At 31.0% G+C, this 12,519-nt stretch overlaps 1 protein-coding gene across 1 annotated transcript; it reads right to left on the reverse strand.

Annotated features, from left to right (window-relative positions):
- Positions 1–400: 400 nt before the first annotated feature.
- On the reverse strand, positions 401–12,066 carry LOC122534502 (the record flags this gene model as incomplete). Its single annotated transcript, XM_043665192.1, has 4 exons — positions 11,823–12,066; positions 4,081–4,200; positions 3,890–4,007; positions 401–677 (listed from the first exon to the last, which is right to left on the reverse strand). Coding segments are annotated over exons 1-4 (683 nt in total), but the record flags the coding sequence as incomplete, so codon positions are not given.
- Positions 12,067–12,519: the final 453 nt, after the last annotated feature.

The following is a 12,519-nucleotide window of genomic DNA, read 5'->3' on the forward strand; positions in this document are numbered from 1 at the left end:
GTGTTTCACTCTGTTTTCAGTGAAATATCTCTGATGTTAAAAAACAATTTCCTGTTTTATCGCTAATAATACGCTATTTATTTTCTTATAGCTCGCGCAATGTAACGCAATGCCAATATAAAAGTACTGAGAAAATAATTCAGAATGGTTTAATTGCGTCTAATGATTTCTCTGCAAATTTATTGCACGTGACGACCAAAATACGATTCAATAAAGAAAAAGATTTGATTTCGAAGATGAACCTCAATTTTGCAATAACTTGTTTTAAACAAATGTCCACTGATTCAAGAGTGTATAATTATGTTATGCTGGTCGTGGCATGTAATAATATAATTTGTGATCACTCTGTACATTTTTAACATGAATGAAAATTTATGAAACATGGTAATCTTACTCATACCTAGTAATTTTGAATAATCCGGATAAGTAGTAAGCAAAAATAGTGAGGAACGATTCCGTACAGGTAATACACAACAATCCAACTATAATAATGAACACAAAGTTCAAAGCAACGATATCAAGGTAAACCGTTTTATCGTGAGAAAACTCTGTAAGATATTTAATTAGACGAGTTCGAGGTTCATTCAAAGGTACTATTAAGTCCAATATTATTGGACCCAATAAATATGCTGTAAAAGTTAGAACCCCCGTAGAACATGTCCCTAAAATTTGAGAAAATCAATTAATAAATAACTTATGTTTTTATAGCTCTAACAGTTGTGTAATATGTACAATCTCCGGTTATTGAATGAGAATCACTCATAGTTTTCTTCATTCTACATGTTTTTAGTAAAATTGAAAATCTAGTAATGAATTCAGTCATAAACATTAGCAACTATTAAAGTAGACACACATTTGTTTGAGTTAAGTGTATAGTATACATAGTATTGTATATATAAATACTACTGGTTTGTATTGCCCCCTTCATGCAGAATGTTCAGCGTAATGGTCACCACGTTCCAGCACTTCTGGTAGTCTAATGGTTTGTCGTAAAATGGGTCAAATGAAAAATTGTAGCATTATTTATTATATAATGAAAGCATACTAACGTTAAAAAGTAATATCAGAAATAAAAATTATCTAATTAAAGGAATAGTAATTAAATTACTATTCCTTTTTATCTTTAAAATTATCAGTATGAATGATTTTTACATTAAAAATATTTTTCTCAACAGATTATTGAACAACTGTACCAATATATCTATCTATGACTTCATCTCAATGTTACAGATGTTATTTAAGAAAATAAAGACGAACTTGATTTTGTTAGTAAAAAATTAGATATTTTTATTTCTAATTTTCATTAATGTCCGGACACTGATAATTTTTCATGTAAACAATTTTTTCAGCAGAAATTCGAAAATACATGAAAAACTGGTACGTTAAACAGTACCTGATCAAAATATTCTGTTTTATTTGCTTGCTTTTTCTCTTAAATTTTGTTTCTACAATAAAAAATCAACTTTGAACATTCAAAAAAGAAGCAATTTCCTCTTCGCTCATCTTTTTTTTACCAATACTTTATCGATACTTAAACATCCATTAATCTGTAATATTAGAATATAATAAAATATCGTATATTTTAAAATTATTATTATTATTAGTATTAATTTTAAAATTATTAATGTGTGCATGTGTAATACTTTAATAGCTGAAGGATTCAGGGAAAAGGAATATCAAGAATTCTTAGAAAATGAAAATTATTTTTTTAATATATAGAGTTACAACTTCATATTTCTCTCACATATCTTCATATTTCATTCGTATATACCAAAATAAATATAAAACTCAGAAAATTTTAATTTGCAATGTGTGATATAGTCAGCAATAAAAAACAGATAGAAATATGCAAACAAATACTGAAAACAAAAATTAACTTTTTCCCTTTTTTTTGTGCATTCTTCAGTTAGTAACATTTATGATTAATTTGTATTGAAATTGTTCAATTTTACTAGAAAACATGAACAACGTTAAAATATATAAAATAATCCTAATTCTTTTGTAATTTTTTCTTTGTTTCAAGAACAAAATTTTTTCATACAAATGTTTTATAATTTTCATATAACTGTAGTAGTATTTTTATTACGAATATTCATCAAATTGATAGTGACTGTAATAAAGTGAACAACAAAGGCAAAAGTATTTGTACGAATCGAATTCTTCAGTTTTAGATACGTTTAAATATTAGAGATAATATAGAATATTTGAATATTGTATTTAATTATTCGCAATTAGAAAAAAATTACTTAATATGAGATCCATCTCTTAAAGAACTCACAATTCCAAGTAAAAATACTTTTATCAAAATCCGATACACGTCCCAAAATTAAGATATGTAAGGAATTAAGATAATATGCAATATAGGAAATTAAAATAAAAATGATTTGTTTTCTTAATAAAATAGATAATAAAATAAAACTGTGTATCATACAAATTTAAAATATAAAAATTTAAAAGTTAAGATTATATAAATTATATATAATATGAGACCCGTTTTATTTATCTTTGAAACTCAATCCTTCTCTTTTTTTAACACATTGTGTAAAATCTATTTTCGATCTTTGTGCCACTACTTTCGCTCTTTAACAAAATTTATCTATAACAATGCTTGACGTTGAACAAAATACTTCATAAAAGATAATCTTAAATCTCAAAATAGAGTTTCGTATTAAAAAATATTAACACAAAAATATTAAATAGTCCCGAGTTTAAGTATTTAAACAGTTTAATGGTATACAATGGATAAGCCTTAAACTTCATTGTATACACGTGTATAGAGTATGTAAATATCAATTGTGAAGAACAGAGCAACGTGATTCTATATTTCTGGATCTAAAATTCATGCAAAATGACATTAATTATGATTTTGAAGGTCAAATTCTTTTTTTGCATTTTGTTCTACTGATTACTTTACACGTATTTCCAAGGAAACATAGGTCGCAAATCAATCATTCTCTTGGAAAAAAATACATTGTTAAAATACATTGCTTTTTAAATTCATTTTATTATTAATAAAAGTAATCTGCTTGTATGTAGTTAAATGCAGGGAATATAGCACTTATTGTTACACTTAGATACTTAAATTCCTTATATATTTCATATCTTTCTTTTTTTCCACATTTCCAAAATTATGTATTGACTTTATATAATAAATTATTTTAATTGTTCAACAATTTTTTCTTACATAATAAATTATATAATAAATTATTTTAATTGTTCAACAATTTTTTCTTACAAGGAAAAAAATTCTGCCATCAAATCTCATAAACAAAAAGTAGACATAATATGATGTTATAGAAATTTCGCGTGGAGGACATGAGGAGTGCCAGGAAAGATTAATGTGAAGCTGCTTCTCCATCAATTTATCATACTGTTTTATAAATTTAGAACGAAGTGTTTGAACTACCCTGGTTGGGATGCTGTTCAAATTTTTTTGTTTGCAAGATTTGATGGTAGTGATCTTGAAAAGAATTTGACTTTGAAAATGATGCTTACGATCAATTTATTTACACGGGCTTTTTTTTACAAATCTCCACTGATTCAGAGATATAAAATCATGCTCTGGTGTTCTTTACAATTAATTTTTATACGTTTCTACAATACTATTTGTGAAAATAATACGTTTACCATTCTGCAGCTAATTTAATCGAACTACTTTAAAAACTTTCTGCAATGTATTTCACTACCATGCATTTATCCAAAGCACTTTATTAATTTCAAGGTCATATGCAGCTAACCCGACTAATAAATCATTAATTATGAATCAAAACAGTATAAGTATAATATTTAAGAGTTTTAGAGCAGAAATAGGTTGAGCTCTCATATTAGGCAACTTTGAATTAGAATCTAATTGATCTTTCACAGTAACAATGGAAAAATGTTTTCTTACAGAGGAAGATATCGAATACATGACTTCCATTATCGACATATTTTGTTAATATTTGTACCTCGACCAAATCTTGTAGTAGAGTTTCTTCCATACGCATATGGCCAATAAAGTATTTGAGCTGTATTCATATATGCAACATTTATAACTTATACTAAATATTAATCTAGCTTATAGCATCGATTGTCACTTACGTTTGAAGAAAATTCTATAAAATTAACATATCGTAAGAAAAATAATAGAAATGGAATAGTCGTAGACAGTGTTAAAACGCAGCTTCGTAACGTAATTTCAGAGTTCAAAAGTGACATTATCTAAAAACATGTATTCAATATTCATTAATCAGCCAGTACTAAAATCAAATAGTACGTATTTTGGAATTAAAAATCGAAGGAAAAGTTTGTAGCATACTTTACAAATTTAAACGAATAATTTGTGTAAATACATTGTTTATTAGCATACATTATAAAACAGAAAGTGATACTTCTTATTGAATTTACCTATTTGGAATACAGAGTATTTAAATGTTAAAACTTCGAAAGCGTATGAAGAATTCATAAAGTAAAGAAAAAACTTTAGAAATTGTGTCGGTTTTTCTCCATTTCAGAGAAAATTGCAAAAAGGGAAACAAAAAGATTTTAAGTTTCTCATTTATTTAATAAGTTTATTCCCTGCCAATCAATTCAAGACGGTAATTAAGAAATCAAATCGCAGTTGCAGTACACCAAACATTACCAAAACATTGTCTAGCTAATCCAAATCAGAATGGTGAGTGTTCGATGTAATATTTGTATTGTTGTAAGTGACCAATCTTTTCAACAGTATTTTCATTAAATAAATGATGCAGATGATATTATAGAATTGTAATACGTATAATAAAATAGATAATAATATCAATAAATATAAATAAATAAATGAAAAACGAAAACATTTTTGTTTCTTTTTCGTCGTTTTCTTCAAAAGAACAAGCAAATCTCTAAAAAACATTTTTTCTTAGTTTATTGGTTCTATATACGCTTCCGAAGGTGACTGACATTTAAATTCAAGACACTTTGCATAAATATCTTACGCAAACATTGCCAGATTAAAAGATTTGAAAAGATTAATTCAAATCTATACATTAAAGATATATATATATATATAATATATTAATACACATTAATGTATGTATGATTATATATATATTAATACACATTAATACAAATCATTATTAATGTATAATACAATTATAGATATATCTTACAAACTCACATATACAGTTGTACATATAGTTTAGCTTGCCCTACTTCCATTACGCATATATCATAAGCAAAAGGTAAGAATTAGATTTAAATTATTTTATTACATTCGACCACCGTAAAACAGATGACTTACATAAGTTGCTAGGGATGCAATCATAGGCAGAATTTATTATAGTGATACCGACAACTTCTTGTGAATGCTTGAAAACTAATGTAAGCTGTTGGTTATTTGTAAATGAAAAACTTGTTCAAAATGTCATCCAAACATCATCGAAGTCGAAGTAAAAATAGTTTCTCTATAATTTGATTAGTTATTCTACATGTGCATTATTAATCTTTTTCATTCCAAATATTCTTTTATAGCATTGTGCAGTAACTTTGACAATATTAAACAAATAAATGATGAATGTATCACGTCCCGGCTGCGGGGAAACGGCTAGTGCTAGCTATCACGAAGCCGGACTGAATGACGAGACGTAACATTTTGGCTCAACCGGCACATAGGTTCCAGCCGCGGATCTGCGGTGATCTGTAGTTAATGCGTTCTTTTAATTTAATCCCAAAGAGAAGACCCAAGAGAAGTTTAATCACCAGGAATAAGGTGGATGATTAAGAACACTGTGACAAGAGTATATATTCTAAACTAAGTACATATATTCTAACTAGTAGTACATCTTCACACTCACGATTTACAAAGGATCGGAATATATATATATATATTTGTAGAATTGGGAGACTGAGATTGAAATTAAGACTGAGATTGAGACTGAGATGATGAACTGTCTCATTGAAATTAGAAGAATAACTGCTCTTAACGGACTTTAACGATAAACTCTAACTTCCGATTTTTACCCTCTTTTATAACACTAGTTATCGATGACGTGTTATGACTTCGCAATCAGAACGTCCATTATAGCTTGGGAACGGAATGTCGAAGATAGTGTTCATTGAATACCCTACCGGAGATTCACTCTCGTTCACCGTTTGAAGAACCAGTTGAAGCCGATTGCTCAAAACAAATACCGATCGAACATTCCATAATCTTACGCATATACACAATATACTCTCAGGCATATTCATTCTCTCTTCGCTCGCACCCTCGGTACAGAACACCCCGTACCAAAACATGCGAAATCGCCTCGATAACCCTGAAGACTAAAGAAACGTAGGTCGTCTGACGTCACATATGTCTTTGTAACAATGCTAATCAAGTTAAGAAAAACATTATATATATGGAGTCATTCGCGTGCGAATAGTCGAAAAGTATAGACGTGTATACATAGCGATCTTTGAGTATAAATATACATAAATGAACGCGTTAAGAAATTGAGAAATTGAAACCCGAAAAGTGTGTATCCACCTTTTAGTTAACATCTTACAATAACTCTCGTTAGTTGCAAAATGCAACAAGGAAGTGGAGGAACTTATCTCAATATTCACTTCTACAAGTAACACAGTGACCACAACTACATCTTCTACTTCTGCATCTCCATAATATGGGCTGTCTATATTTGGCAGAACAACTGTTATGACTACAGAAATCACACAAGCCAAGGAACGTACACATACCTAGCTAATGTCGACACCATGGAACAGTACAACACACAGAAACGGCGAGTAATATATGTAGACACACAACTAATCAACATCAGGAGGTAACTAGACAATACATCGATACGAATATGTCAGGTCAAGAATTCACGTGGCAATAAATAAAACCTAGGAGAAATAAAAGAAATAGGGATGCAGTACAAAAAACTGCATAAGAAAGAAACAAGCCTTGCACGATATTGATACACAAAACTACAATAGATTTTTTGAGTTGAATAACAATGAACCGATGCAAGAAAATGAAATTAATGAGAATATAAATGAAAACATAAACAAATTACAAACGCAATTATTACAAAACCTCCAATATTTATGGACAACATATCAAACTTCCCACTTATGTTAGAAAGTTTTAAAACTATCTTAACAGGTAAGGAGTTTTCCTGCAAGTCAATGTCAGCAGATTCGATTAAAATAAATACCATCACAGCAGACTCCTATCGAAAACTAGTCCACTTCCTAAAAGTAAGTAACGTAGCATTTCACACGTCCAACCGCGTCAGGAAATGTCTTACAGAGTTATTATTAAAAATCTACGTATAGCTCAATCCCAACAACGGATATTAAAGATGAATTGGAAAACAGAGTTTTGAAATCAGAAGCGTCACTAATATTTGTAGCTGGTAAATGAGAGAGCCACTCCTCTTATTCTTTATGGATCAAGCACCAGGTGAGAAAAACGAAGAAACATGAATTAAAACTTCTTCTTAACACCATAATAGAAGCCATACCGAAGGAGATATCTCAGTGTCATCGCTGTCCAAAATGTGGACATACAAAGAAGTATTTTACTAGTCAGCCATTTAACTGCGTGAAATGTGCCGAAAATCATCCGACAAATATTTGCACCAAGGAGAAAAACATTCCTGAAAAATATGTGTTGTGCGGCGATCCGTATCCTGCGAATTATAAAGGATGCAGCGTGTATCAAAAATTGCAGGAAGTAAGAAGTAAGCCAGATAAATATACACCAATAAATAGAAATTATAATATACGTGAAAATAAACTCAAGCCACAGAAGGTAATACTATGCAGAATAGTTAAAATAACAATCAATGGACCAGAATAGCATGATTATAAATCTGCTTACCGTTCTCATCAACAGAAAATAACAGTGCTTGACAAAAGAATAGCCTTGTGGAATGCAAACGGTTTGCAGCAACGCAAATGGGAGATAAAACTATTTCTATAAATGAAAATAAAATAGACATTCTCCTAATTTCTGAAACTCATTTTACTGACAGAAGCTATTTCAATATTTACAAGTACAAAACATATTACACTAATCACCCAGACAGAACTGCTCACGGAGGAACTGCTATTATTATTAACGAAAGAAAGATATCGCACGCCAAATCAATAAAATTCGAAGAAGCTTTTCTGCAGTTAACTAGTGTCGAAATAAAAGATGCATACGGTTCACTCGTCATTGCTGCGGTCTACTGTCCACCTAGACATAAGTAAAGATAAATTTGTCCACATAGACAGTAAGTAAAGATAAATTTGATAAATTCTTTAACACACTAGGTGTGAGATTTATCTCAGGTGGAGATTATAACGCAAAGCACCCTCAATGGGGTTTCAAGACTCAGCAATCCAAAAGGCAAAGAACTCCATAAAATAATGACATCAAGAGGATATAAAGATATAATGGAATATATAAGAATATAATCACATCGGCATGGGCGAACCGACCTACTAGCCAACCTCAAAAAAAAACACCAGATCTACTTGACTTTTTTATAATCAAAGGTCAGCTAGATTGAGGTAAATTCAAATTTCGTTTTGTCATCTCATCATTCACCAATCATACTTATACTGAGCTCTTGGTTTGTAGAAAACGAAGAACGGCCCTACTGGACAAATTCGAAAACAGACTGGCCTCTCTATATAGCACTATATAAAAGATTATATAGATCTAAAAATTCTATTAAAAACTGCAAACAACATAGATCAGGCAGTAGAACTTTTAACTAAGACACTACAAGATGCAGCATATCATTCGACGTCTGAAGCCAAAACTGAAAATCAACACGCAATGAACCATCCATGAGAATCCGTGAGAATCAAAATTGCAGAAATGAGGAAAGCAAGGATGAAATGGTAACTGTCGAGGCACACTGATGATAAGAGGAAGCTAAACAAGCTAGCCAGAGAGCTCACAAATCTGCTGCACAAAACTACTAATGAGCGTATCCAGGAGTATCTACAAAGTTTGTCTTGGCGGCAAGAAGATAACTACTTGTGGAAAATCACAAAAAAGCTGAAAAGGCCAACTAAACATACTCCACCCATAAAAATGGAAAACAACCAATGGGCCAGAAATGATCAAGAAAAAGCTGTAAACATTTACAAAACACTTAAATACAATATTCAGGCCAAATGACATACCAATGCCCGATAACGACTACAGAGACATTACAAATTTTCTTAACGCTCCCTCGCAACCTTATGAACCCATCAAATATTTCAGTCCCAAAGAAATAGCACAAGAAACAAAGAGAACTCAACGATAAATAAGTACCTGGATATGATCTTATCACTGCTAAAATGTTAAAGGAAACACCAAAAAAGGCATCTACTAAGAGTCAAGTATTTTCCTATCCAATGGAAATTTGCATAATTCTCCTTCAAAAGCCTGATAAATCACCCACAGAGGTGACTTCCTATAGGCCTATCTGACTGCTACCAATCTTGTCAGAACTATTTGAAAGACTACATTTAAATAGACTGAAACCAATATTGACAGAATAACGTCTAATCCCACAACATCAATTCAGATTTCGTAAGCAACACTCTACTATTGAACAAGCACATCGTATAGTCAGTGTTTGAGAAACGCATGGTATGCTCCGCTACATTTATTGACATTAGTCAAGCTTTTGATAGAGTATGACACCGGGGCTTGTTATACAAAATTAAACAAAATCTTCCATACTGCTATAAACTGCTAAAATCCTACTTAACTGACAGGTTATTCCAGGTAAATCAAAACGACAAATATTCAAAGATCTACCCAATACATGCGAGCGTTCCTCAAAGTAGCATCTTAGGTCCCACATTACATCAAATTTGTACACCAGACCTTCCTGATGACGGAAACTTGTGGTCACATTCGCGGATGACACCGCGTTCTTGGCTTCCCATGAAAATCCTGTGGAGGCAATTCCTGCAGGGAGCTTTGAATAAGACTGGGCCAAAAAGTGGAAAATTAGAATCAACGCAAACAAATCAGCACACATCACATTTACTATCAGGCATGTTAAGTGTCCTGCAGTCAATCTATACAGCGAAAACCTTGAGACAAAGCACTGTTTCAGATACCTTGGTCTGCACATGGACAAAAGAATCACATGGAAAGACCACATAAAAAGAAGAGAAAGCATCTTAACCACGAAATGAAAACCATGTATTGGATTCTGGGACGAAAATCGAAACTTACATTATGCAACAACTACTGTATAAGGTCGCCATTATTCCAATCTGGAAATATGGGATACAACTCTGGGGACGTGACAAGAAAAGTAACATAGACATCATTCAAATATTACAGAATAGAGCCTTGAGAGATATTGCAGCTGACCCATGGTATATTGCTACATAAAGATCTAAGTATACTCAATATCAAACAACAAATAAAAAAATTCGCTACAGCCCATAAAAATCGTCTATTAAATCATCCCAATGAATCTGTCAAGAATTTAAATCACAAACCACAGTACAAAAGATTAAAACGAAACAAGCCAATCGACTTGCAAAACTAGGTTAAAAAAGGACATCACAAACATTATTAGCGGCAACACTAAGAAGCGTTTACCGCACACAAGCCACCTCAAATTTATCAAATCTTCTGGTTAGCTTCATGAAGCTAGTTGTGGATATACTAAATAAAATAAAAAAATATATATATGGCATGTGCCTGTAGCGTTTAGAATAGCTTCGGGCGATTGGTATGAATATGATATGACCGAAGATTGTTTAAAAGACTGTATGACCATATAGATTCTATGAAGTTTAAAAGATTTAGTTACAAAGAGATAGTGTTTAAATAAGAGCGGCCAGGTCAAAGATGCAATAAAATACATGCAATAAAATGATGTTTGCTTGAAAGAAAGAACGTATACAACGATGGAAAGAAAAAAATTCTTGAAAAAATTATGAGTTCGAGATGCTTATGAGATACTTGTGAAAATTGTGAGATTATAAATCGCGAAAATATATTTGCAAAGTATGCCGGTGAGAATATATATTTCTCTTCTAAAGAGAAACTCTTAACGCAATCTTAGGAGAAAATTCGCTTCCTCTAACTAGAATTCTTACGTGAACACTCGAGCAAAGGCAGTACAATATTTTCACACGCATGATTTTTTTTAACATACAGTGCAGGATTTTAACATACAGATTTTCAAAATTGTGATATAACTGACTGTATCTCAGAATTTTAAATTATGATTAATCTGTCGATTTGGCTGATTTTTAAATATATTACAAAAATTGACAATTTGAACAACCTCTTTCTTCGGTCCATTGAGTTTTCGAGATATTTAAAAGAACGAGGTATGTAAAAGACTACTAATATTAGCACATTGAATTGTTTCTATCTGTAACACAATCATAAGCATAGTCAACACATTCATCGTCGTCGCAGAACACACGCATATAAAAATAAGACTATAAATGAAAGATAAAAAAATAGGTTCGAATCTGGTTATTATATTCGGTCGGGGGCAATCAACATTAACATAGATGCACATTTGCAGGTGGAATTCATATATATTGCAGCGGCAATTTTTTCTAAATATTCAGAAACTAATAATAAACGATATCGAATCTTATCAAACTATCAATTTCTAAACATATTTAAAAATCATCCAAATCTGTGAAACGAATACACATCGACAATGTTATATTATACATACACAATGTTAGATTCAACAATGTTATATTATATTAGTGTAATGCGATACACATATAAATAATTACTTTTTAAAAACAATATTTAAGATCTCTATGAAAATACAGAGAAAATATTGTACTACATATGAACTGCATATATATTAACAAAAGATCATAATTTTCTTTACCTGGAACACTAGATTGACCAATAAAATGATAGATATGAATATTCTCTTAATTACTGTATAAATCGTTTTCTGATATGGCCAGAGTCCTATTATGCACGATACGACACGATAGCTGTTGTATTGTTTCTCGAACACATCCATGTTGATCGTCAAAGAGTTTCTGAGCATAAATTTCGTGCAATCATTCCAAGATACCTCGCCTTCATTTATTATTCATGGCATTATCTCTTCTTCTAGAATTTCCATCGTGACACGTCTCTGTGAAATTAAACTATGATGAATGAAAATTACGGCTACACACTAGCAATCGATTGAATTCATTTGCACTCTACGAGAGAATGTTGCATAATAAATGTTGACTTCAGGAAAATTATAGTCTCGAAAGAATTTCTTTTCCCTCTTTACATTTCTCATTTTTTTAAATTTCTTTTTTTAAGTATTGGAAAAGCAGAAACTTGTGGCTGTAACAGTATTTGCACAGCCGTCGCAGTGTCCACAACGAAAGAAAGACACTATTTTCTTCGCATTTTTATACTACGAGGAAAAATGTAATGAAAATCATTCAGTACAAAAAGTTGGGAAGTTTGGCTTAGAATCAGTATAATTAAAACAAGTACAATTAAAACTTCCAATCACAGGTATAAATTTATTCCTATTATTGTTATCGAGATTAATTGAGATTTACAAAGTTGTTTTT

The sequence above is a fragment of the Frieseomelitta varia genome, unplaced genomic scaffold (assembly GCF_011392965.1).
Source record: "Frieseomelitta varia isolate USP_RPSP 00005682 unplaced genomic scaffold, Fvar_1.2 scaffold_605, whole genome shotgun sequence".
In the NCBI taxonomy this organism is placed as follows: domain Eukaryota; kingdom Metazoa; phylum Arthropoda; class Insecta; order Hymenoptera; family Apidae; genus Frieseomelitta; species Frieseomelitta varia.